Source organism: Microcaecilia unicolor, chromosome 3 (assembly GCF_901765095.1).
Source record: "Microcaecilia unicolor chromosome 3, aMicUni1.1, whole genome shotgun sequence".
In the NCBI taxonomy this organism is placed as follows: Eukaryota; Metazoa; Chordata; class Amphibia; order Gymnophiona; family Siphonopidae; genus Microcaecilia; species Microcaecilia unicolor.
In genome coordinates this window covers 214,671,253-214,697,660 of record NC_044033.1, presented here as the reverse complement: position 1 = coordinate 214,697,660, position 26,408 = coordinate 214,671,253, and the positions used below count along the sequence as shown (strand labels likewise).

At 45.8% G+C, this 26,408-nt stretch overlaps 1 protein-coding gene across 1 annotated transcript; it reads right to left on the bottom strand.

The window, feature by feature from the left end:
* Positions 1-26,408, bottom strand: LOC115466293 (E3 ubiquitin-protein ligase TRIM39-like). Its single transcript, XM_030197456.1, has 6 exons — positions 25,463-26,408; positions 21,775-21,870; positions 18,763-18,993; positions 12,114-12,136; positions 4,541-4,653; positions 1-3,915 (listed from the first exon to the last, which is right to left on the bottom strand). The coding sequence occupies exons 1-6, from the start codon at positions 25,970-25,972 to the stop codon at positions 3,389-3,391; spliced, it is 1,500 nt and encodes a 499-aa protein (XP_030053316.1). The 5' UTR covers positions 25,973-26,408; the 3' UTR covers positions 1-3,388.

The following is a 26,408-nucleotide window of genomic DNA, read 5'->3' as shown; positions in this document are numbered from 1 at the left end:
CACTGGGCCACTGTGAAGAGGAGCTAGCAGCCAATGAAAGCAACAGCAGAAAAGTAACAAGCTTTTTGGTTCTGGGTTCTTTTTAATGAATATTTTTGTCCAAGCTTAGCATTTTAAAGAGTTCTTTCTCACTTTTTGTTTTCAAGCTTCGTTATTTGATCTGTAAGGACACAGCCACGTTCCCGTTATCTTCAGCTGTTATCTATAGCATAAAATATATATGGATGGGGACAGTAGCTTTAAAAGAAAAAAACACTGGGACATCTTCCTTCGTAAAAAGGGGAGGGGGTGTGCATGGAAGAGCCTCCAAGGGGAGAAGAGAAAGAAGTGCAATAATTTCACAAATTAGCTCAAGTCCCTCAGGGACCACGCCGACTCCCTTCCTATTCTATACCATATTTCCTATGTTACCTCCAGTTTTGTCTTTCCCTTCGCCCCTGGGACGCTCTTCTGTGCACACCCTTTCTATGAAGGAAGATGTCCTAATGCTGTGCCTGAAATCTAGCTCTTCTGAACCTCAACTCACAGCTTCCTGTTCTAGAACCTCCTTTCCGTGGAAAAGGCTTGTTTCTTGTGCATTTAACTATACCTCTGAGGTATTTAAATATCTCACTCCTAGCCCTACCCTTTGCTCTGCTCTTTTTTTTAGGACAGGTTCTTAACCCACTCTGGGCAAATCTACTTCATACACATTCATTGGGGATATCCTGAAACCCCCAAATGAGTAGGTGTATTCCAACTTACTCTAGGCCTAAACGTACATACTCCGTTCCTTCTATCTCAGTTCATAGGATTTTGGGTGAAAACTCTACCGTTCTGTCAGCTATCTAGACTGCCTCCACTCTACATCCCACAAGATATGGGCTCATGCAGCAGTTCAAAAGTATCCGCAGACATAATGCACCCCATCACCTAAAACAACTAAGTCCTTATGCAGCACTACAGATGCCAAGTTATCCAGTTCTAGGAGGGAGGTTTTGGCCCAGTCCTGGATTTCTAACATTCTCATCTTGGTGCAATATTGATTTCAATGAATAGAAGAATGGACTTTAAAGACCACACTGCTTTAGGGTGTAAGATTACAACCAGGACTGGCCAAGAATCCCCCCCTTCTGGAATGGGGTAACGTGGCAGCTCTGCAGCGCCCCAGTACTCTTGGATGCAGGAAATCAGCCAGCACATCACAGGCATGGATTTGTGATGGGATCATAGGCAACACCAGAGTCAACCTAGACCAGGCTTGTCCACCTTTTTCTATCAGGGGCCATATTTTATACATGCAGTTGTACTCTTTTGCTGAGTATCACCATGCACTCGGTGCACCCAGTCTCTCTCTCATGTACCCCCCCCCCCCCCCCCCCCAGCCTTCATCTGGTCTCCCCCCTCACTTTGCTTCAGTAGCAGAACAAAGAGGGGGACTCCTGCTTCCCCACTGTGACTCAGCTCTCTGCAAGCTTGAGCCGGATGGTACTGGAAGTTTGGGTTGGTCTCACGATGCTTGAAACTGCAAGACCAACGCAAACGTCCAGCACCATACAACGAGCTTGCAGAGAACCGAGTCCCAGCAGGGGAAGCAGGAATCCTGCTGTTTTGCAAAAGAATTTGCCAAGCTTCTGCAGGCCACATAAAGGCACTTGGCGGGTTAGGTTCTGTCCCGCAGGCTGTAGGTTAGACAAGCCTGACCTAGACCAACTGGATGCAGTGCAACACTGTTCCACTCCTAGCCACACCCACAGATGCAGAGGATTTCACAGGAAAACACCTTACCAATCCTTGACAAATGCAGGGGTGTCACTGCTGGCTAGGGATGAGTTTGAGAGACTGCACAGGTTCCCAAAATAAGACAGACACAACTCATTGACAGATATATTTACAGGCACAGAGCTTGATCTACTAGGAGGAAAACTGCCACACATACACACACAGAAATTACACAATATAAAAAATAAAATAAAATAAACATTCTGTTTTCAACTTCAGTTCTATGCCTTATGTCCATTTCAAGCCTCACTTCTCTGAAAACCAACGAAAGCTGCAGTGCACGAGAGGGAAATAATGTAACAACCCCCTACTCACAAAAGTTGTTGTATAGATTAGGACTCCAAGAAAAGGAGAACATGTAGACAATACACACAGATAGCCAAACATGCCACTGCTCTGAGGAAAGGGGCAATGCGATGCAGCCACTCCCCCAACTTTCTGCTCCTCAGCTGCAATTGCCAATGTAATTCGAGCCTCCGCTGCCAACTCTATTGTCCAGATGTGTACACCCTATAGATCCTAGACCGTGATGTCAACATGCTGTGGATCTTGTGTTGTGTTGCAAGGGTTGGGCATTTTCATCTTTCCTTTTAGCACGGGCCAATATTTCGAGCACACACTAAAATGAAATAAAAATACAAAGCAACTATTTGCTACAGGTACAGCATGTGGACACTGTCTGGATTGGAAGGAGAATATTAATTCTCTAGTGGACAGTATGTATGGCAGGTGTATATTCCCAATGGATTAAGTGACATGCTGCTGCCACCCTGTGCACAATGTAAGTATTACAGAGGACTGTATTATGCCTGATGTGAAGTGGTGCTAACACCATGTGAAATAAACAAAGAAAGCAGAACAGAGAAACCCCCCCCCCCCCCCAAACACATACACCAAAAGGAAAAAAAAAAAAAAAGAAGAACGTGGTGGGGCAGGGAAACCAATCAAGTTCTAACACAAGGGCAATTCAAAGGAGCAACAATGGTTAACTAGTCCAAACCAAGATTGCCAAATTACACCATCTTTGCCCCAAAAGGCTTATATTTTCTATTTACAGTTAAATAGCGACGCCATTTATTTCTGTGCAAATCCACTCCCAGGCCCTGCGCCAAATTACACCAACTTTACAATCTTGGTTTGGACTACTGATTGTTTAGCCATTGCTGCTCCTTTGACTAACTGTTTGACTCCTGAGGCAGGTGCTCTTCTGTGCCGAAACACAAGGCTGTGTTGAGGCTGCTGTCTATATTTCAATAAATGATTGCCCTTGGGTTGGAACTTGATTGGTCTTCCTCCATTCTCTTTTTGGTTTTCCTTTTGCTGACACCATGTGGACATAAATAGTTTCTGGTCACTGAACCTAGATCCACAGGCCTCTGTCCTAATATCACTCTATCCCTTAACTAATTCCTTTTACCCTTAAATCTCAAGCAGGCAGGATACAAGGCAGCAACCACAGCAGCAATGACAGAAGTCTCAGAATGGAAGAGGGGCAGGCACCTCCCCACAGTTTAGTGCCCCCCGCCCCCCCCAGAAGCAGCACACGAGCCAGACTGCAGGGCCTGGACAAAGAGGGAACAGGGGATGATGAAAGTTGTGTAGATTCTAGCCCTGTGGAGATTCGAGGTCAGTGACAAAGGATGGTCAGGGTCTCGGTTGACCAGACCCAGAAGAGAGGGTAGATCTTCTCACGGAAGGGCTGGCTGAAGGTGTAGATGTGAGCCATGGTGTCAGCATTGTAGAAGGACAGCTGGCCACCCTCATAGTCCAAGTACATCCCAATCTTCCTGGGGCTCAGCTTGGGTGACAGGAAGGTCCTCTCAGGGAAGGTGAGGGCCTGGTAACGGTCCTCAAAGAGACCCCTGATCAGGCGGACAGCCCAAATTCCTTCTTTGGGGGTCAGACTGATGAGACCTTTCTTGCTGACCGACTCCCGGGCAGCCCCCACAACCCAGTGGCCCCCGTCGCCCACTTCCACCTCCCAGTAGTGGCGGCCAGAGGAAAACCCCTCAGAGCCCAAGACGCAGGGGTCAGTGTCAAAGCGCTCCGGGTTATCAGGGAGGTCCTGCTTCCCTTCGCCACGCTTCACGCTGCGCCGATCGTCTGATAGGATCAGGCCTGGGTTGGCAGTCCTTGGGTCCAGGGTCACATCAGCTGCAAAGCGCAAGAGAGAAGGTGAAGGAAAGAAAGGAGAGCTGGCCAAGAGATACTGTTTAAGGTGCCTACATTAGAGCAGATAATGATAATCGGAATTTAAGGCTGCATTTTCCCTCCAAAGATAATCCCAAAGCACTCAACTTCTAAACTGTGCACACACGAGTAAAGTGTACAGGTACTAATTAATCTCACAGCAATTTTCAAAAAGGGGAAGGGGAACTTTTTCCCTTTGAAAACCGTGTGCATACTTTTTCCAAGCCAATCAGCACCTGACACCTGTACAGCAATATTTCCATATAAATTTGCCCGCGTACTTTACAAACTGTCAAAGTGTGGGCATAACTCCTAACCCAGCCCCTGGAAAGCCTCACCCCTGTGCATCAAATCATGTGTTTATGCGTAAAAACTGCCCTCAATATAATGCTCTTGGCGATTCTTTCTACACCCTCTCTCTTGCATTTACCCCTTTTCTCCTCTCCTCATTCCCTGGATGCTCCCTCCATTCCCCCACCTTGCATCACTCGCCCTTCCTCCAGCCCACTCCCCTCATCTTGCATCTGCCCTCTGTTCCCTGTAACTTGCACCCCCTTCCCTCATTCCCTGTGCCACTTCACTCCCTCACCTCTGTATTTCTTCATCAAGATGTTGGGACTGATGTGCTCAGGGAAACTGCAGATGCTTTTCTCCAGTTCTGGGGACACGGGGTTCGGCCGCTGCATGGGCACAGCTTCACACCTAAAAAAGCACAAACCAATTACACAAAGAACCACTCTTGCGATGGCTGTGGATCCCCCAGGAGGACAGAAGTCCTTCAAGAAACAATGACCACCAACTTCAGTAAATCTGGAAGCCACTGTTACTATACTGACCAACATCAGAGTGGAAAAGGGGCATGGACCACCAGAGTAGGTGGCGGTGGTGAATCCATTAACATAATTTAAGAGGGCATGGGAGAAGCACAGAGAATCCGTAGTTGCTAGAAGTGGAGACAGCACAACCTTGTGACATGTATTTGAGTATTCATGGCATCATATACACTGATTCAAAAACATGTGTTGGAACCTTCACATCTTATCATAAAAGAAATTACTACCAAATACTAGAAGGCAACAGAAACGGGTACCCATGCAATTGGGTTGGACTGCTAAGATATGACGGTAAAATTGACTAACAGCTGGGTCTGAGCGGCCGGCTGCATGCTCTGTAGTTACGAGAAATTCTAGTGGAAATGCAAGTGCTGATGTAGCCCAGTCTCTCTGGCAGGAGACCGCAAGGGCTGGATGCTTGGGGGGTGGACACGCTAGTGCTGCTGGCTAGTTAGAATATCACAAAGCTTTGTTAAGACATATGAAAGGTTGTTGCAGAAGGAAGTAGGTGGAAAACTGGAGTGGGGGTGGAGAGATCATCCTAGATAAGGTGAAATTAGATCTTACCTGCTAATTTTCTTTCCTCTAGACCCTCCAGACCGGTCAAGACACGTGGGTTATGTCCTTCTACCAGCAGAGGGAGACTGAGAAACACTGAGCTTTTGAATACTGTATATATAACCTGTGCAGTACATCCACTAGCCAGTATAAAACTAAGCAGAGAAACAAAGCAGAGAAACAATAACACTAACTATAACAAGCAACCCTGTAGATGGTCACTGCCAACTGGACACTTTCTTCATTTCTCTGTGTCCCTTTTTCGTGTGTGCATCCACAGGTGGACTACCAAACACAGTCACACCTGTCCAGACTCATACCAACAAAATCTGGTAAAAACAGAGTCTGAAACCATAGACACCACAATCAACAGCTGCCAAGAAATAACAGACAAAGCATACCTCCTGGCCTAAAATACAGACAGGGCGGGCCTTGACCGGTCTGAAGGGTCTAGAGGAAAGAAAATTAGCACGTAAGATCTAATTTCACCTTCCTCCACGACCCTCCAGACCGGTCAAGACGCGTGGGACGTACCAAAGCAGTAAAGACCCTAAGGGCGGGATCCACGAAGGCCAGAGGTCAACACTGCAGCCCCAAAGCCTGCCTCTTCCTTGGCATGCACATCAATCCTATAATGCTTAACAAAGGAATGCAACGAAGACCAAACCGCTGCTCGACAAATATCTAACTACTCTCCGCCCAAGAGGCCGCCATTCCCCTGGTAGAATGAGCCGAAAACTCCTTAGGAACCACACGACCTTTTAGCAAATAAGCAGAAGCAAATCGACTCCTTCAACCATCTTGCTATCGTTGCCTTGGAAGCTGCCACACCCTTTTTTGCCCCACCATGAAGAACAATCAGAAACTCTATACGCCCGAGTTCTGGAAATATAACAGCGCAAGACTCTCCGCACATCTAACTTTGCCAGACAACGCTGCTCCGCATCCCCCGCCAAGTTACCCACAACTGGCAAGGAAATGACTTAACATGAAACTCTGAGACCACCTTGGGCAAAAAGGACGGCACCGGCCGCAATGAAACCTTTTCCTTGGAAAACGACAAAAAGGGTTCTCTACAAGACAAAGCATGAAGCTCCGACACCCTCCGAGCTGAAGTAATAGCCACCAAGAAAACCGTCTTTAAGGAAAGATCCTTATCCGAAACCGAAATCAAGGGCTCAAACGGCGGCCTAACCAAAGCATCCAGAACGAGATTCAAATCCCACGGAGGCACCATCCGCCGCTGAGGCGGTCGCAACAACTTAATACCCTTCAAAAAACGAACAACATTAGGACTAGAAGCTAAAGACTTCCCCTGAACCTTCCCACGAAAACATGACAAAGCTGCCACTTGTACTTTCAAGGAGGACAAGGCCAGACCCCTGTCCATACCATCCTGCAAAAACTCCAATACATCCGTCACCGACACGCAAAAAGGAAGAACCTGTCTACCTGCGCACCAATGCTCAAAGACTCTCCAGACCCGGACGTATGCCAACGAAGTGGATTGCCGACTCGAGCTCAACATCGTGGCGATGACTCTGGACGAAAATCCTCTCTTTAACCTGTGCCTCTCAAGAGCCAGGCCGTAAGCGAGAACCGATCCGGATCTGGCATAATTATCGGGCCCTGCCACAACACCACTGAATCTGACAACGGAAGAGGATCCGCTACTGCCAGCCGTACCAGATCTCCGTACCATGGCCGACGCGGCCAATTCGGGGCTATCAAAATCACCCGTCCGGGGTGCCGAGCGATGCGCTGAACTACTCGTCCGACTAACGACCATGGAGGAAAAACATACAGCAACTCCTGAGGCCAGGGCACCAGAACAGCGTCGATCCCTTCCGCTCAAGGATCCCTCAGTCGACTGAAAAACCTCTGAACTTGAGCATTGCGGGCCGTTGCCATCAGGTCCACCATGGGAAGCCCCCAGACCGACACAATGCGATCGAACACCGACCGATGTAGAGACCACTCTCCGGGGTCTAGAGTATTACTGCTCAGGTAATCTGCATCCACGTTGTCCACTCCAGCCACATGTGCCGCGGAGAGCGCTAGAAGATGAATCTCCGCCCATTGGCACAACAGCGCCGCCTGACTCTTTGTGCCCCCCTGACGGTTGACATAAGCCACGCGGTGGCGTTGTCGCAGAAAACCCTGACTGCTTTTCGAAACAGAAGACTCAAAGGCCTGAAGCGCGAACCGCATGGCCCGAGTTTCCAAACGATTGATGGACCACTGAGCTTGTATCCGAGTCCACCGACCTTGAGCTACCTGCCCGAGACAATGAGCTCCCCAGCCTTGGAAACTGGCATCTGTGACGAGGACCACCCACTGCGGGGCCTCCAACGGCATTCCCTTTTTCAGATTGCATGGGTCTAGCCACCACCGGAGACTGAGGCGCGGGATTACTGACAACTGAAGACGAATGTCCAACTCCTGATACAGAGGTGACCAACGACTGAGAAGAGGTAACTGCAACTGCCGCATGTGCGCCCGGGCCCACGGAACTACCTCTATGGTGGCTGCCATCAACCCCAGGACTTGCAGATACTCCCAGGCCGTCGGTGCCGAGTCCGCCAGAAACTGACGAATCTCACCCTGCAACTTGTGAATCCGGGGACCCGGTAAGAATATTCGACCCTTCCTGGTATCGAAAAGGACCCCCAGATATTCCAGAGACTGCGACGGCACCAGATGACTCTTGCCGAAGTTCACTACCCAGCCCAGAGACTGAAGAAACTGTACCACTCGAGCAGTAGCCATCTCGCTCTCCATCTGGGACTTGGCTCGAATCAGCCAATCGTCCAGGTACGGGTGCACCAGAATACCTTGCCTCCGCAAGGCCACCGCCACTACAACCATAACCTTGGAAAAGGTTCGGGGAGCCGTTACTAGACCGAAAGGCAGAGCACAAAACTGAAAATGCTTCCCTAATAACGCGAAGTGAAGAAATTGCTGATGAGCGGCACGAATGGGAATGTGGAGATAAGCTTCCGTCAAATCCAAAGACGTTAGAAACTCTCCTTCCTGAACCACGACAATGACCGACCGCAACGTTTCCATGTGAAAAGAGGGAACCTTGAGGGCTGCATTGACTGTCTTTAGATCTAAGATAGGCCAAAAGGCATCCTTCTTCTTTGGGACCACAGATCGAATAGCAGCCCGAGCGGTGCTGAGCGGGGGGAACAGGTACCACCGCCCCCAGACTGATTAGACGAGCCAAAGTGTCCCACACTGCTGCCCACTTGAGCCTTGAATGACAAGGGGACTCCAGGAACCTTTCGGGAGGCGAACTGTCAAAATCCAGTGCATATCCATCTCGCACCACGTCGAGAACCCACTGATCTGGATTTGGGCCCAGTTCTGGTAAAATAGACTCAGTCGAGCCCCTACCTGAACCAGAGCCTGGGCCCGCACACCTTCATTGTGAATTACGCCCCAAAACCTGTCCTCCCGTGGAAAAGTCACGCCCTCCTCGACGATTCCCACGAAAGGAAGTCCCACTAGACCTCCCTGGCCTATACCATCGAGCCTCCTTAAACCGACCTCGGGAGGAAGTACCTCTGGTAGCCGCCTTGGGACAAAAATCCGGAAGACGAGGGGCCTTGGCATCGCTGAGACCTCGCACCAACTTATCCAAATCCTCATCAAAAAGCATGGACCCCTTAAAGGGAAGAGAACACAGCTTAGCCTTAGAGGCCGCGTCCGCGACCCAACCTCGCAACCAAAGGGCCCTACATGCCCCCACCAGCATAGCCACATTTTTGGCTGATGCACGCAGCAAATCATCATAAAGTGCATCAGACAAAAAGGACGATCCCATCTCCAATTTTGCTAACTCCTGAACCCCTGAGGTCCCAACCTCCACCAAATCATCAAGAAGCTTCTCGGCCCAACGAAAACACGCCTGAGCAACCAGCCCCCCATAAACCGAGGCCTGCAGGGCGAGAGCCGACAAATCGAAACTACGCTTGAGAAAGGATTCTAGCCTCCTATCCTTTGGATCACGGAGAGCGGTACCACCGTCTACCGGGATGGTCATGGCTTTTGTAACTGCTGTCACCACAGCATCTACTGTGGGTGCCTTAAAGGAATATCTATCTTCCTGTGGAAGAGGATAAAGTCTCGCCATCGCCTTAGAAACTTTACAGGGAGAATCCAGCAAATTCCACTCCTGAAACACCATATCTCGGAGATCCTTGTTCATGGGGAAGGACCGCTGAATACCCTTAACCAAGGGATCCACCTGTCTAGCCTCCCCCAAGACCGCCTCTGGCTGTTCAAACTTAAGGGTGGACGTGACCTGCTCAAAGAGTTCCGCAAGTTCCTCCCTATGGAAAATCCTCACTACGGAAGGATCCTCTCCAGGAATCACAAAATCCAGATCCTGAGAGCCTTCAAACCCCTAAGGGACCCCTAGCTCACTAAGGGCACCTTCTGACCACACAGGAGAGAACCCCTCCCTGTCGTCTGACCACTCAAACCGGGGCCTCTTAGCCAGTGCTGAACTAGCCCCCTCCTCTAAAGGCGGGGGTCCCGACTTCCAGGCTTGGTAGAGGGTCCAAACAAACTCTGGAGGAAAACCAAAGCCTCCTGGACCCTCAGGTACACCTTTCGGAGCCGCCACGGGGGAAGCAGGCCCAAAAACAGCAGACTCCGCGGAATGCGTGGAATTCAAAATGGCGGATGTTCCCACCAAAACTAAACTCGCCAACGCTGGCCCTGCCGGAGCTCCCGCTGCCCCAGACACCTCCGAATTCGTTGGACCCTCCACGGTTAATTCAGGGGGAGCCAACACCGATGAAGCCTGCTTCGGTTCGCCACACAGACGACACTGTCCTTCCGGTGTTTCTACACCGTGGCGCGAACACGCGCAACACCGGAGGAGTTTGCCTGCCATAACTCTGAAGGCAAAACAAGCAGCTGTGCGAAGTGGCGCCAAAAAATCTCACTCACAGCTCTCTCACACAACTCACTCACACTGCTCTCTCATTACAGCCAGGAACCGAACCTTCCGTTCGCTCCTTGTCAAATAAATGCACAGATAGCTCTTAAAGAGATATCAACACAAATTGGCAGCTGAGAAGTGTGAGGCACTCAAGGCTACAATATAATAAAAGCAGCCGAGGCACAAAGCTGCCAGAAATCTCAATAGAGAGCAGCACAGGGGTAGGGACCCCATACAGGTGTGACACCCCAGGGGAAGAAACTGGGCCCCACCGGACCCAGGGCCCCAAAGCACTTTTCTTCTTTTTTTTTTTTTTTTTTTAGAAAACACATGTACAAGGTATATTAAAAGACCAAGAATTTGGCAAGAAGACTAAAATCCCCTTAACCTATTAGCAATACTACCTCACCAGGCTATTGAAGACTGCACAGGCTGTTCTTCTACCTCTGCTGAGACTGAGAAAATACTGGCTAGTGGATGTACTGCACAGGTTATATATACAGTTTTCAAAAGCTCAGTGTTTCTCAGTCTCCCTCTGCTGATAGGAGGACATAACCCACGCGTCTTGACCGGTCTGGAGGAAGGATGAATCTTGCAGGCAGTCACATTCTGCAGCAAGCAGTAGGGATTCTTAACAGTGGCCAGGAAAACCCTGTCAGACTAGATGGGCTGACTGATCTTTCCTGACATTGGTTACCAGGTTATTGTGTTAACATAAGACACTAAAATGCTTTGCGTATGGAAAACAGCGCAGTGGATCTTCACACAAGCCATACAAGTGGAGGAACAGCCAGGCTGAGACCTAGGAAATTCAGGGTTCAAATCCTGCTCCTCAGGACCCCGGGCAGCCACTTCACCCTCAATTGTCTTATAAGCCCCTCTTGAATAGGAAAATTTCTCCTACAAATGAATGTATCTCACTTTCGGCTACAGTTGAAAAGGCTCAAGTTAAATATAAAATATAGAGGTAGACCAGAAGAAGAATAGATTTTCTTTAGAGTGGAATAAAAAAAAAAAGGGCCTAGGAAGATAGGGGAGCCAACCCCAAAATAAAGAGCACATTACAGAAAGATATGACCTCACTTTAAGAATAGAAGGGAGGAAAAACACAGGGAGGCTGGCAACTTAAAAGACCTCAGTGGCAACACCCATTATCTAGGGCTAGGACAAGGAAAGGATCCCCATTTGCATCTACACCGCCTGTATATTTTTCAATATTCTATAGAACAAGGGCATCTGACTACTGGTAAAGCCCAGTCTGGAGGAATGGAAGGACACAGATGGCGAGAGAAAATCACCATGAACTGGCATATATGCATGGGCGCGTTATACCAGTTTATTTTTACAGACTCATAATTTGCACGCATCATATGCTTTAAAATATAGTAGTTTAGATTAGGACAAAAAATACATAAAGTATAAACTATTATAAATGTTTTAAAGTTTTTATTTTGAAGCTAGAGTCCGAGTAGTTACATTTTTTACCAACTGATTCCAACCAAAATTGCTTCCAATTCTACAGCCCTGGTTTTATGAAAACTTATTTTACATTGATGGTAACTGCATTGATCAGTATTGTTGCTGGGAGAATGATATATTAGTAATAAAATGAAAGGAATCCGCTAGTACATGACCACGCTATACGCTAGATTAGTCTCCTTAGTGGGAAGCACGAGAGGGGACTGGAAATCAAATATGGGTCACACAGGCCCAAGAGAGATTTTAATAGGACAGAGCGCTGCAAGATTAACAGAAGCATGCATCCATGTAAAAGCAAGAAAGGACAAAACAGCAGCAGTTCAAATTCTTCTCCTCACCTGCTCAAGGTGTTCCTTGCATCCTGCAACAAGGAGAAAAAAAAAAAAAAAAAAAAGGCAAAGCTTAACAACCACAACAACCTTCTGCTGAAAATTATTCTCAAATACAGTATAGGGGCATTTCTATAAAACAGGTAACCAATGACATCAATAATGGTTTTTACACGTGAATGCCACAATTCTGCAAATATCCACTTAACTCACGTAACATGTATGTGCCGGGGGGGGGGGGGGGCGTATACATGCCTAGGAGTCACACACACAACTTACAGAATACCATAAGTTACACATGTTATCTTTGACAGCTAAGCACAAATATTTAAATCAGCTCTATGGCTGGTGTTAAGTGATTGACCCTAACTTTTAAGCGTGTATCTATACCTGGTGGGTCTGTAAAGAGGTTTCCTACCAGGCACCCCCCTGTTACAGAACTGCCCTATGTACAGTTTGAAGGAAGAGTGCTAAAAGCAAGTCACTTAACCCTCCATCGCCCCAGGTACAAAAACTTAGATTGTGAACCCACTAGGGAACGGAGAAAGTACCTGCATATAATAATCATATAATAAAAAGCTCTTCCAACATTCTGAAGCTGACTCCGTGGCACTGTGGCAGTGTAGGGTTCGTAAGTCTGTAACTCAGCGTTTCATTGGCTCTCACTGTCCCGCAACGTCACAAGAACGAGGAACCAATCAACGGTCTGTAAAAAAAACGCCCAACCCGCCTGCTCAGTCCGTCATTGCCACCCAGCGAATCTCCTCTCTCCCTGCCCCCCCTCCAGGCACCCACCCTAGTCTCCGTCGCTCCTTTGAAAGCCCTGCCCGTCCAGTTCATTCCCTCAGAGTCCTGCCCTCGCGGAAAGAGGAAATGACGTCAGAAGGCGGGATTCAGAGGGAACGAACGCAAAGGGAAGGCTACAGACGGGCAGGGCTTTCAAAGGAGCGACAAACGCAAAGGGAAGGCTACAGACGGGCAGGGCTTTCAAAGGAGCGACAAACGCAAAGGGAAGGCTACAGACGGGCAGGGCTTTCAAAGGAGCGACGGAGACTCGGTGGGTGCCTGGAGGGGGAGCAGGCGAGAGAGAAGAATCGCTGAGTGGCTGAAGGGGGGAGGGGACAGAGGAGACAGTCTCACTTTCTCTCTGTCACACACGCACACTCACACATTCACTCTCTCGCTCTCACACACACAGTCAATGTCAAACATACACATTCCGAGGAAAACCTTGCTAGCGTCCATTTCATTTCTGTAAGAAACGGGCCTTTTTTTACTAGTTGCATATAATTTTCAGCCTTGTTCTATTATGCGCTACTGCTACATCAATCAAATAATCACAGTCCAGTTTTTACGTGTCGGGTGGTGTTGAGGTGCCATTTTCTCCTGCAGCCAGTGAAGGCCAAAAGATTTAGAATTTCATGTGCTTAAAAGTCATTACCCCCTGAAGACGCGGACTGCGAACCACAAATTTGTGTAGGGTGTGACAGTTGATTGGAACTATATTGTCAGTGAGAGGACTGGACAGTGAACTGAGGAGAGAAATTAAGAGAGAATAATCTGAAGACCAGGTAAGAAAATTATTCTTCTTCATTCGGAACTACTGAAAGTTGATCGCTGTGGTACTGATAGAGTTACTGAAGTTGCGAAGTGGAGGAATATCACGTTTCAAATAATTGAGAAAGCAAAGAAGTAAAAACTGGACAGTGATTATTTGGTTGGTGTATCAATAACACATAACTCCCAATTCACCGTCACAACAATAGCAGAATCCATACTTTCTCAACTGGAAATAGCCTCAGTGAGAATCAACCACCCAACCCTAAGCGACCACCTGAACCTTTTCCTGTTTTACAGGCCACCAGACAACTGGCAAGATTCCCAAACGCAGTTTATGGATTTCATATCGAACACGTGTTTCCACCCAAAACCTTCTCATAGCAGTTGACATCAACCTTCACCTCGAGGACACTAACCTAAGCAACGTACCCGTGAATACAAAGACTTCCTCCAATCATGGGAGCTCCACTGGCCAAAAATGCAACCTACCCATAATAAAGGACATACACTAGATATCACATACAAATTCGGCACTAATAGAGTCTAAATGGACAGCTACACCATGGTCTGATCACTACAGTGCAAACCTTTCCCTTCAATGGCGAACAAAAGGTTCACAACAATCATATACCACGAGAGGCAAAATAGACCCGCTAACATTTTGGCAACAATTCTATAATGACGAATGGACAGCACCAACAGACTCACCCCAATTTCTTCTCGAATGGGACAACAGATGCAGAATCATGCTAGACAACTTAGCACCACTTCATACTAGAACCTCACACAGAAAATATTCAATACCATGGTTTAATGAAGAACTAAAAAAACTAAAGACACAAGTCAGGAGATTAGAGAGAGCATGGAATAAGAAACAAGACAACTCCACATTCAACGACTGGAAACAACTACAAAGAAAATACAAATACACCATCAGACAAACTAAAATATTATAAAACCAAAATCGGACCAAACTACAAAGATACACAAACTCTACCTACTCGTAAACAAACTACTAAATACCACACCGGTTACTATTAACAACACAGACACTCCATCAGCAACCAATCTTGCAAACTACTTCAAAGAGAAAATTATAAAGTTACGACTCATGATACCTATCAACACAACAGATTACGTACACCTCCTTGAATGTCTAGATCCAATACCTGAGGAATTCCCAGCAGACCAATCATGGACTTACTCTCGATGGACAGCGTCTCCCAACTGCTTGGAAGATATGCTAAATCGCAATGCAAACTAGATACCTGCCCTATTAGCCTTATAAAAGCTGCCCCTCAGCGATTCAAAACAGACCTCACGAGGCACCTAAATTACATGCTACAAAACGGCCTCATCCCTAAGGATAAAGGAAACATTCTACTTACCCCTTTACCTAAAGATGCAAAGAAAAATTCAAATGACCTAACCAACTATCGCCCAGTGGCATCTATCCCACTAATAACCAAACTCATGGAAGGCGTAGTGATGAAACAACTCACTGACTACCTAAATAAGCACTCAATTCTACACGAGTCTCAATCAGGATTCCGTTCGAATCACAGTACTGAAACTGTACTAGTGACTTTAATGAACTCATTTAAACAATCGCAGCTGGCAGTAACATATTCCTCCTACAATTTGACATGTCCAGTGCCTTCGACATGGTCAACCACGGAATATTACTAAATATTCTTGAATACTTTGGAGTTGGAGGTAACGTTCTCAACTGGTTCAGAGGATTCCTGACTACAAGATCATATCAAGTAATAGCGAACGAAGATATTTCAACCCCATGGACACCTGAATGTGGAGTCCCCCAAGGATCCCCCCTCTCACCAACCCTCTTCAACCTAATGATAATACCCTTAGCCAAGTTACTGGCCAACCATAACCTCAACCCCTACATATACGCAGACGATGTCACGATCTACATCCCGTTCAAACACGATGTAAAGCAAGTCACCAACGAGATCAATCAAAGCCTCCAAATCATGCACTCCTGGGCTGATTCATTCCAGCTAAAACTCAATGCAGAAAAAACACAATGTCTTATACTCACCTCACAACATAACACAACCAACTTCACCACCATATCCACACCAAACTTTTCTCTTCCAGTCTCAAACAATATGAAAATTTTGGGAGTTACCATTGACCGAAACCTCACACTTGAAACCCACGTGAAGAATACAACAAAAAAGATGTTCCACTCCATGTGAAACTCAAACGAGTAAAAACTTTCTTTCCGAGATCCATTTTTCGTAACCTGGTACAATCAATGGTGCTAAGTCACCTGGACTACTGCAACGCACTATACACAGGCTGCAAAGAACAGACTATCAAGAAACTTCAAACAGCCCAGAATACCACAGCCAGACTCATATTTGGCAAAGCAAAATATGAAAGCGCAAAACCCCTAAGAGAAAGACTTCACTAGCTCCCACTCAAAGAGCGTATCGCGTTCAAGATCTGCACGATTGTTCACAAAATCATCCACGGAGATGCCCCGAGCTACATGCTAGACCTCGTGGACCTGCCTCCCAGAAATGCTAAAAAATCAGCCCGCAAATTCCTTGATCTGCACTTCCCCAACTGCAAAGGACTAAAGTACAAGCTAACTCATGCGACTAGCTTCTCCTACATGAGCATGCAGCTATGGAATGCACTACCAACCGACTTGAAAACCATTAATGAAATAACTAACTTTCGTAAATCACTGAAAACCTCTCTCTTCAACAAGCCCTACAATGAGAATCCATATAGCTTATTATAACACCTTAACACTTCACCCTATTCTGATAGTCATCTTTCTATAACTTTGTTCAGCTTTTTTCTCCTCATCCAAGATCTTGTTGCAACACCAATTGTACCTGTCACCTGGAATGGCGTTGCCATAACAGGTTTTTGTAAGCCACATTGAGCCTGCAAATAGGTGAGAAAATGTGGGATACAAATGCAATAAATAAATAAATAATAGAACAAGGCTGAAAATTTGCTTTGCCTATGCATAACCACCTCCACAAGGAAAATGTATTTTGGGTGTAAACAGTCACAAAAAGAAGGTAGAATGCTCTATTGGGAAAAGGGCACCCAGTGGAAGGAGTAGAGTAATAAAACTTCTCACAGATGGTGTTCAAATCCGCGTTTATTCAAAAGCTCTTTTCGTACCAATACAGCACTGGTTGCTACATCCGTGTTTGGAGATCCACTCAAAAGGTTTCTAACCTTTTGATGATTTCTTGGAAAAACATATTGAATTACATATCCTTAGACCCCTGATGCAGGCCGATTAGGCCGAAAGACGAATCGTGTCGGGTCATCACCAATGTTTTAGAAGACTTTTGAATAAATGCTGATTTGAACACCATTTTTGGGTATAAACAACATAAAATCCTACTATATAAATGCACGTCACGTCACAGATCACTCCCGACGTTGTTAGAGGCAGGACCAGATCGACCCTGCCGGGCAAATCAAGAGCCAGCACGCGGACGATCCCACCAGGACAGTCACCCGAGGGCATGTCGGCAGCTCAGTAAGTCTCAAAGAATATTGCCATTATCTGGATTACCTACTCTCCCCTCCCTCCACCCACAGAACTTTAACATCTCGCTTCCCAGAAGTAACCACTGGGTCCGGTGCAAGACTGGAGAGGCTGTAGGCAGCAGCAGTGGCTCTCTCTCCTTATACTTGCTCCTGTCAGCCCTCCGATTTTTGCCTTTAGCTCTGCAGCTATGAAGCCATGCTGTTCCTTTCAGTTGCTCGAAGCCTTTCTAGCGTCCTGCCTCTTCTGACAGAGCTTCCTGTTTCCGGGCAGGACGCTACAGCGGTTTTGGGCGATTGAAAGGAGAAGCATGCCTGCAGCACTAAAGACGAAGTCGGAGGGCTGAGAGAAGCAGATATAAGAAGAGAGAGAGAGAGAGAGAGAGAGAGAGAGAGAGAGAGAGAGAGAGAGAGAGAGAGAGATTGAGATTCAGGAGAGCAGGAAAAATTGCTGGTAGAAGGAGGGCAGAGAGAGAGATGTTTGAGAGGGACAGATGCTGGAAATAGGGGATGAAAAAAACAAGGGAGACTGTGGTCATGGAGTGGAAGGGAGAAATGGTGATCATGGAGGGCAGGGGAGAGCTGGTGCCCATGGAGGGGAAGTAAAGGGAAAAGAGGAGAAAACAGGAGGAGACTGCGATCGGGAAGGGGAGAAATGGTGACCATGGAGGCAGTGGCGTTCCTAGAGGGGCTGACACCCGGGGCGGATTGCCGATGTGCCCCGCCGCGTGCAGCGTCCCTCCCCCCCGGTGCAGCGCGACCTCCCCCCCCCCCGGCGAAAGGACACCTCTACCCCAGCGAAAGAACCCCCCCCGGGTGCACGCCGCTGGGGGGGGGGGGGGGTGCCGCGCGCCGGTCAGCGTCGTTCGTTTCCATGCTCCGGAACAGGAAGTAACCTGTTCCGAGGCAGAAGGAGCATGGAAACGAACGACGCTGACCAGCGCGCGGCACCCCCCCAGCGGCGTGCACCCAGGGCAGACCGCCCCCACCTTGGTACGCCACTGCATGGAGGGAAAGGGACCTAGAGAGAAGAGAGCCAGGAGGAGATGGTCATACACACTCACACACTCTCTCTATCTCTCTCACTGTCTCTCTCTCTCACATACACACAAAATATAACAATAAGGGAATTACATTTCACCAAAAAAAAAAAAAAGTTGCCCGTTTTAATGGGCTTAACGGCTTACATTAACATATAAGAATCGATGGTAACTCATCTTGAAGATTAGCAAAATATCTTGCCCGTTTTAATGGGCTTAATGGTTTGTGTAGCCATAAATCACACAGCTGTCTGTTTAGAGATATGTTTGAAGTGTGTGAGTGAATGTGGGGATTAGAGTTATTTTTAATGATTTAGTAGGTATTTAAAAAAAACTTTTGTAATAATAAAGGAATATTAGAGTGGTTACTGCAAAGTATTGAATATGAAAGAGAAATTTGCCTAAAACAGAGGTAGCAAATCTCCCATATGCATATTCTGGCAGCCCTTGAGGGCTAGGAAAGAATGCCTAGGCCTTCAGACCACATTTTCCCAGGCTCTCTCCTTACTCACCTTCAGCAGGTCTTGGGTGGGCTGCTGGCACCGGTTCTCAATCTCTGTGACCAGCTTCCTCAAGGCAGTGATCTTGCTGGAGAGTTTGCTGACGGTCTCCTTCAGTTTCTTCAGCACAGTCTTCTCTTCCTCACATAGCCGAGTGAGCAGCAGTCGCTGCTCCTCGTTAAGAACCTGGTGCAGCAGTTCAAACTCACACACGATCCTCTGCCGTCTCCTCTCCACCTCTTTCTGTAAGAAAACAAGACAAGCCCTCCAGATGAGGTGAGGCCATAGAAGAGCCTGACTAGGGCCAGGGGCGAGGCAAAGAGCATCTGGGTGCCCATCGCATAGTGAACATTTAAAACTAAATCCTTCGGAAAACATATGGGACCATCAGACGTCAGGGCAAAACTTCTGGGGTGAGAAATGAAGCTTCTCAAGCTACATAAAGTAGCTATTGCCATACTAGGACAGACCAAAGGTCCATCAAGCCCAGCATCCTGTTTCCAACAGTGGCCAATCCAAGTCACAAATACCTGGCACGATCCCAAAAAAGTACAAAACATTTTATACTGCTTATCCCAGAAATAAGCAGTGGATTTTCCCCAAGTCCATTTAATAATGGTCTATGGACTTTTCCTTTAGGAAGCTGTCCAAACCTTTTTTAAACTCTGCTAAGCTAACCACCTTTACCACATTCTCCGGCAACGAATTCCAGAGTTTAATTACACATTGAGTGAAGAAATTTTCTCTGATTCATTTTAAATTTACTACTATGTAGCTTCATCGCAAGCCCCCCAATCCTAGTATTTTTGGAAAGCATAAACAGACGCTTCACATCTACCCGTTCCACTCCACTCATTATTTTATAGACCTCTATCATAATTTCCCTCAGCTGCCTTTTCTCTAAGCTGAAAAGCCCTAGCCGCTTTAGCCTTTCCTAAGTATTATTAAAAATAAATCTTTCATGACAGTTATGACTTTAGCCTAGGTTTGGATTGGTTTCCAACAAGTTATTTATACTTGGGTGGGGAGGAAGCTTTGTTTATTCTGGGTATTGGAGGGAACTATAAGAGCATAGGTTCTCTCCAGTTTTAAAGCTTTGAGACTGGTTGGTGGAAGGGAATGGGGGTGGGGGGACTCTTACATTTTAAGATATTTTTATACCTTTCTTGCTCTTTCCTTCATTTATGTTTTGATTACTTTGCACTTGCTGGGTTTAGGAGAGAGAATGTATTGGTGGGTTGCAGGGATGTTACGGTGGGGAGGGGTGTTATTTTATATTAAAATGATGATAACGTTGGTTTATGTATCTTACATAACTTTTTTATTGTTTGATCTTCTGTTGGCTATTGTTACCATGCTTTGTTGTTACGAAAAGAAAAAGGAAATGCGATGTTGGGCTGGGTTATACAAAAAAAATGTTCTATTCTACTTTCATTTTGTACTTGTACCCGATGCTTCCTGCTAAACTGAGATTAAGCTACTGGAATATCACAAATCTCAAAAGAAATCATGATTGCCTGACACTGCAGACAACCTATAAAAAAAAGGATGCAATACAGTTGTTGGACTTTTGCTTAATGGATCCTATTGCTGCATACTGGCGTCACACATCAGGCATTTTGGGACCCTTTTCTAAGATGGTGGAAACATTTCACTGGGACATCTAGATGCATGTAGTTAGGTGACATTTCTTCCTATTTGGAGTCTCAGAATGATTTAAGGGGGGGGAAGAAGAATGCAGGAGACTTCAGGGAGAGGTTTTGCTGAGGTTTGTTCTTTGTATCTGGTTTATAAAAGTTAATTTTAAAAAATTATATAGAATTTGGAACATACTAAGTATTGGATCCCTGATGCAGGTGGATTGTGCTGAAACGCAGTCATGTCAGTTAACTTGAAATGCCTTTTGACACCACTGGACACCATAATGAGATCTTTACTACTACAGTTGACTTGTTTAGTCACCTCCTGGGTCGTCTCTGCTTTCTGCATTCATTGCTTAACTGCGGGACTGTTCGTATTTTTTTTTCTTCATCATTCTAGTTTAAATTCCATTTAACACTGCTGCCTCGTTCAGTATGTGGGGCACGGACCCATGTATTCCATTTTGCATTTTTGAATTGCAAAGATGTACGATTAATATTACACCTCTGATGGTCACATGGGTCACGGATTGGGTGTTTTGTAAGATAAGATTCTGGGACTAATGACTGACAAAATTAGGGCTATGTGTCTCAGCGTGAAAATGCTGTGGTTTTGTCCTTATGTTATACAAAAGATACATTTTCAGTGTGCTATTATTTCCTGCCTCTATTTTTTTAAAACTTTTTTGTGGTAGTACAGTCGCATATTAGAAGTGGGGCAAGAACGGGTAGTATCTATCAGAAGACAAACAGGTATTATGTCTGATTTTGCTTATCAACTAGAGCTTCATTAGGACATCAGATGATTCATAAATTCACATAAATGAGACAATTGACCCAAAAGCCACATCTCAGCAGACCTGTACAGATGTGGGCAAGTGCAAGAAAGCTCAGACAAGATTTAGGCCTGTCCTGGGCTGCAATAAAGTCCATTGTTCAGCTGACCCAAGTTATATTCATGTGTTAGGATGATATCTACATGGAAGATGGAGCAGAGGTGGCTCTGATGGTGATTAGCACTCTAAGGAGTGGAGGAGTGGCCTAGTGGTTACATCGGTCTTGCAATCCAGAGGTGGCCGGTTCAAATTCCACTGCTGCTCCTTGTGATCTTGGGCAAGTCACTTAACCCTCCATTGCCTCAGGTACAAACTTAGATTGTGAGCCCTCCTGGACAGAGAAATAGCCAGTGTACCTGAATGTAACTCACCTTGAGCTACTACTGAAAAAGGTGTGAGCAAAATCTAAATAAATAAATCTACTCAAATCTTTAACACAGCACGGGCAACTAAGCAAGAGAAACTCAAAGTTTTCCTCAGGGAAGGGCAACACAGAAACTATGATACTAATGTTTTCATTGCCAGATTTTTCCTAAAAAATAACCCACCTTCAACTCCCGGGTTGCCTTTTCCTCATTGGACTTCACTTTCAGGATATCCTCCATCTGTTTCTTCAGCGGGTTCAGGCAGCTCTGCAGCCGCTCCTGTGACAAGAAAACAAGACAAGAAAATATAAAATGTACTGTAGGCAAACAAATGAAAAGGGAAAGGAGAACAGGACCAAAAAGACTCAAGAGAAGATGAGGCCCAGGAAATACCTTAGGTGGTATCTAGAACAAGGGTTCTCAACCCACACCAAGCCATTCAGGTTTTCAGGATACCCAAAATGGATATGCATGAGATAGAATCTGCATACAATAGAGGCAGTGCATTATCACATGAAAACCAGATTGGCTTGGTGTGTCCCAGTGGCTGGACTCAAAAGTTCTGATCTAGAGCACAGAAAGACAGGGCTAGAAGGGTCTGCCTAGGGTCTTAAATCCACTAAAAACCTTCAGAAAAAATAGGTTTAAAAAGACACCTACTAGGAGTTTCACTCATACCGGCTTCCAAAATGGAACCTCCTACACAATGATGAAGATTCAACACCTTCTTGGGTAACTCATTCCAGCATTTGACTAGCCTCAGAGTTAGAAAGTTCCTCCAAAAGGATCGAGCGGTCCGAGCATAAGACACCTCTTTACCTATTACCACTGGCTTCCCGTTATCTACTGCAGACAGTTCAAGATTCTCATCCTCACATTCAAAGCTGTTATACCACTCTTCCACATCGATCTGCAGCATTGGCTGTTATTACGCTGCCTAAATGATTACCGATTACAAATTTCTTCTCCTAGAAATGCCTTTTTGGAATCCACAAGAAACAGTGCTTTCCATTGCACTGCCCCTTCCCAACTCCTTCAGGAAGGATCATATCCCAAATTCTGTTCAGCCGAACAAACATATGTATTCTAAAGGGCCTTTGATGTTGCACCAGCAAACAGTGGTGATGCTCTGCAGATTCACTGACCCATATTTATGTAGTTTATATATATATATATATATATATTTTTTTTTTTTTTTTTTTTTTTGTTTTGTTATGCCTTATTCTTGCATTGTATGAACGGTTCTATCCTATCACTGGCATTATTTTAATAAGTTAATTTTAATGTACTGTACATTGCCCTGTTATGTTTTGCAGGAATGGCAGTACATTAAATTTTTAATAAACCATAACAAATGTCTAACTGCAATCTTCCTGCACTGACCAGCCCATGACTATCCTCACTAATCTCCCCTTTAAAGCTTTTTTTAAAATTATTATTTCTATCGTCACACCACCCCGTGTTTCACCTAGGAGGTGCACTATTAGAATCAAAGCACGTCTGCCTTTCCAAACGCAAGAGGGTAGAAGTGGAGCATGGTGGTAGTTAGAGCAGAGGGCTGAAAATTAGAGAAGGCAATGTTTAAATCCCACTTTTCCCACTAATACACCTTGTAGCCCTGGGCAAGTCACTTCACCCTTCATTGTCTCAAGCAGAAAACAGATTGTGAACCTTCTTGGCAAGAGATAAAACTGAACATAGTAATATAGTAAATGACGGCAGAAAAAGACCTGCACGGTCCACCAAGTCTGCCCAACAAGATAACTCATATGTGCTACTTCTTGCATATACCTTACCTTGATTTGTATCTGCAATTTTCAGGGCACAGACCGTAGAAGTCTTGCCCAGTACTAGCCCCGCCTCCCAAACACCAGCCCCGCATGAAGTATCCAACTGCCTTGAATTTGAAAAGGTAAATAATTCTATTTAAAATCCAAGCTTCCCAGTAAGCCTAGCACAAGGCAAAAATAGATTCCGACAGCCACAAACTCAAAATCTCCAGGGGATGTAGGATCCTCAAAAGAAGAAAGAAAGGCGACCTGAACATAGTTATAATTTTGCCTAGCCATTAACATGTTGCTAAAATCACAGCAGAATGCATATACTACCAGTAACTGTCCAGGAAGTTTAAAAAAAAAAAAAAAAAAAACTTGACTGTTTTCAAGACCCTTCTCCACACCCCATTCAACCTCTTCCCACATGCACCATTGGTTAAGAAACCCTGATCCAACCATCAAAGTTAACAGAACTGAGCTGGGAGAGAGAGAGCCGAATATGATATATTCCTTAAGTCTTGTACTTTCAGAACAATTTTGAAATAATCATGGAGATGTTTTAATGTTTTGACAGTTACTAAGTGACTGTGTTAATTTTTCAGGAGTAGAAAATAAGCTAGAATTGGAATTTCCCCTAGCTGGTGACATAGCTAGATGTCAGGAGTAGGGCTGTGAAGTCGGTACCTCAAACCTTTGACTCCAACTCTTACTGATATTAGGCCTTTAAAGTTTTTGTTCTGGATCTAAAGTACTAATAAATAAAACTTATATTTACCAGCACTTTAAATTAGACAACAATATATATTATAATGTTATAAGTTTATATTTTGAAGTTGGAGTCGGTACATTTTTACTAACTCCACAGCCCTGGTCTGTAGTCGGCATGTGGTTTAGGAAAGGGGTGTTGAGAGTCACCGATCAGATAAAGGCATGAAGGAACCAAAAAAACTATTAAGAACCCCTGGGTTAGGCATTTCTTTCCTTTTTAGAGTGGCAGAACCATGTAAATCCCAAGCTGTACCTTGTTGTGTTACATGATCACCTAATGACACCAGTGAAAGGAAAAGCAAAAGCTGGGGATTTGAATCCCAGTTACTCTTGAAAGATAAATTTTAAATTAGTGAGCTGCTGGTCAGGTAAAATATTCTAACCAGCAGCTACTTGGACTTTAAAGATTTGTTTACAAGCATCCCTGGAATAAGTAAGGGACTGGTAAGACACCACCCAATATCCTATAAAAGCCACATAAATTGGTGCAAAGTTACACAGTCCACAGGGTGTCCCAATGGCATGTGTGTAAAGCTTAACTGCCAAGTAGCATCACATGTCTTGCTACAGCAGGCATCAACTGCACATGGAAAAGTTTCATACATGCCAACACAGGAAAATTGCTAATAAGAAAACAAGGGGTGGATTCTCCCCCCCTCTCCACTGGGTACACCTACAGCATCTGTTCAAACCTGATTATTCTATCCATACTACTCTGCAGACATGGCCTATAGACCTGAACACGATACTTAGAACAAAAGCTCTATGTTGAAAAAAAAAATCAAAACCAAATCTGTGCAACTGAATGCAACACATCCCTCTGTCTAAACAATACTGTCTCCCCAAGTTTTGGTTCTGCAATAGTCAAATGTGCAGTCTGATTTATAACTTTCCACCCAAAAGGGAGCAAAGTTTGGAGTTCTAACATTTAAATTGACAATAAATGCTGCTGACTGGCTTGTCTCTTACTGTTTAAGAGCATCACCACTTGTAAGCTTGTCTGCATGGACCAAGACACAAATCAAAACTACAAACACAAATGTTCCCATGTCACAAAGTTCTTATGAATGTAAAGTGTTCAAAAGTATGAAATCTCAGTTTGAAAAAAATAAAAGCATGCCAGAAAAGTTGACACCAGAGTCACCTCCAGTCTACTATATGCCAATCAAACGTAGAATGAAAGAAAGGTAGGTGACCCGCTAACCTCTCTCATCAGCTGACATATCCACCCCCTTCTACCTTCCGTGTTTTATAGCACCTGTGAAACAAGGAGGAAACTTTTCAGTGCACATTACTGCTACACCCCACCCCCAACACACACACGTTACCCTGTATTCTCGTGCTGCCTCCTCAGTGGTGACCACCCCGTGGCCCAGGTGGTCTGGCTCTTCCCGGCACCGCAGACAGACGGTAGCCGAGTCCTCACGGCAGTAAAAGCGCAGTGGGCGGTGGTGGGCACAGCACAGAGGCCCCGTCCAATCCACATCCCCTTCCCAATCCCCAGCAGCCCCTGCTTCTCCCGGGGTCTCCCCGGTGCTCCCAGAGCTTCCAGCCTGCAGCTGCTTCACAATCTCCACGATGTTGGCCAGCTGCTTGTTGGGCCGAAAGTTACGGCGGCGGAAGACCTTACGGCACTGCGGACACGGAAAGATCACACCACCCCCGCCGCCGCCTCCTCCTCCGACATCCCCAGCCCGTATCTCCCAGTGCTTGGTGATGCAGGCTCGACAGTAGTTGTGGCCACAGGCTATGGAGACCGGGTCAGTGAAGTAGTCCAGACAGATGGCACAGATCGCCTCGTTCTGCAGGTTGCGTACCGTGGTGGTAGAGGCAGACATCTTGCATTGGATCCTTACAGCAGCAGCTAAAACAAAGTCCTTCAAGAGGATTCTCGTGAGAGCATGAATGGCTGTTTAGGCTATTGCCGTATTAGACGTGAGGTCAAACTAATGTCTAAAATACTAATGACATCAAACCCTTAGCGCAATAGATGTCTACGTGACGTCATGACACCGTCTCTTAAAGCAGGCTCGAGAACACAGGACCAGCTCTGTTCAGTAAGAAGAATTGACAGACTTGTAGGTGACAGCAGAAGAGAAGCCCGTGGGGAAAAAAAGGAAGGAGAAGCGTCTGGTCCCGAAGCCACAACAACGCCAAGAAAAAAATAAATAAAAAAACCTAAGAGAATTGAAAGGAAGAGAAAGATCGAACCGGAGATAAAGAAAACCCCAGAAAGCGGAAGAGCGTCACCATCAACGGAAGTACTCGCTCTAA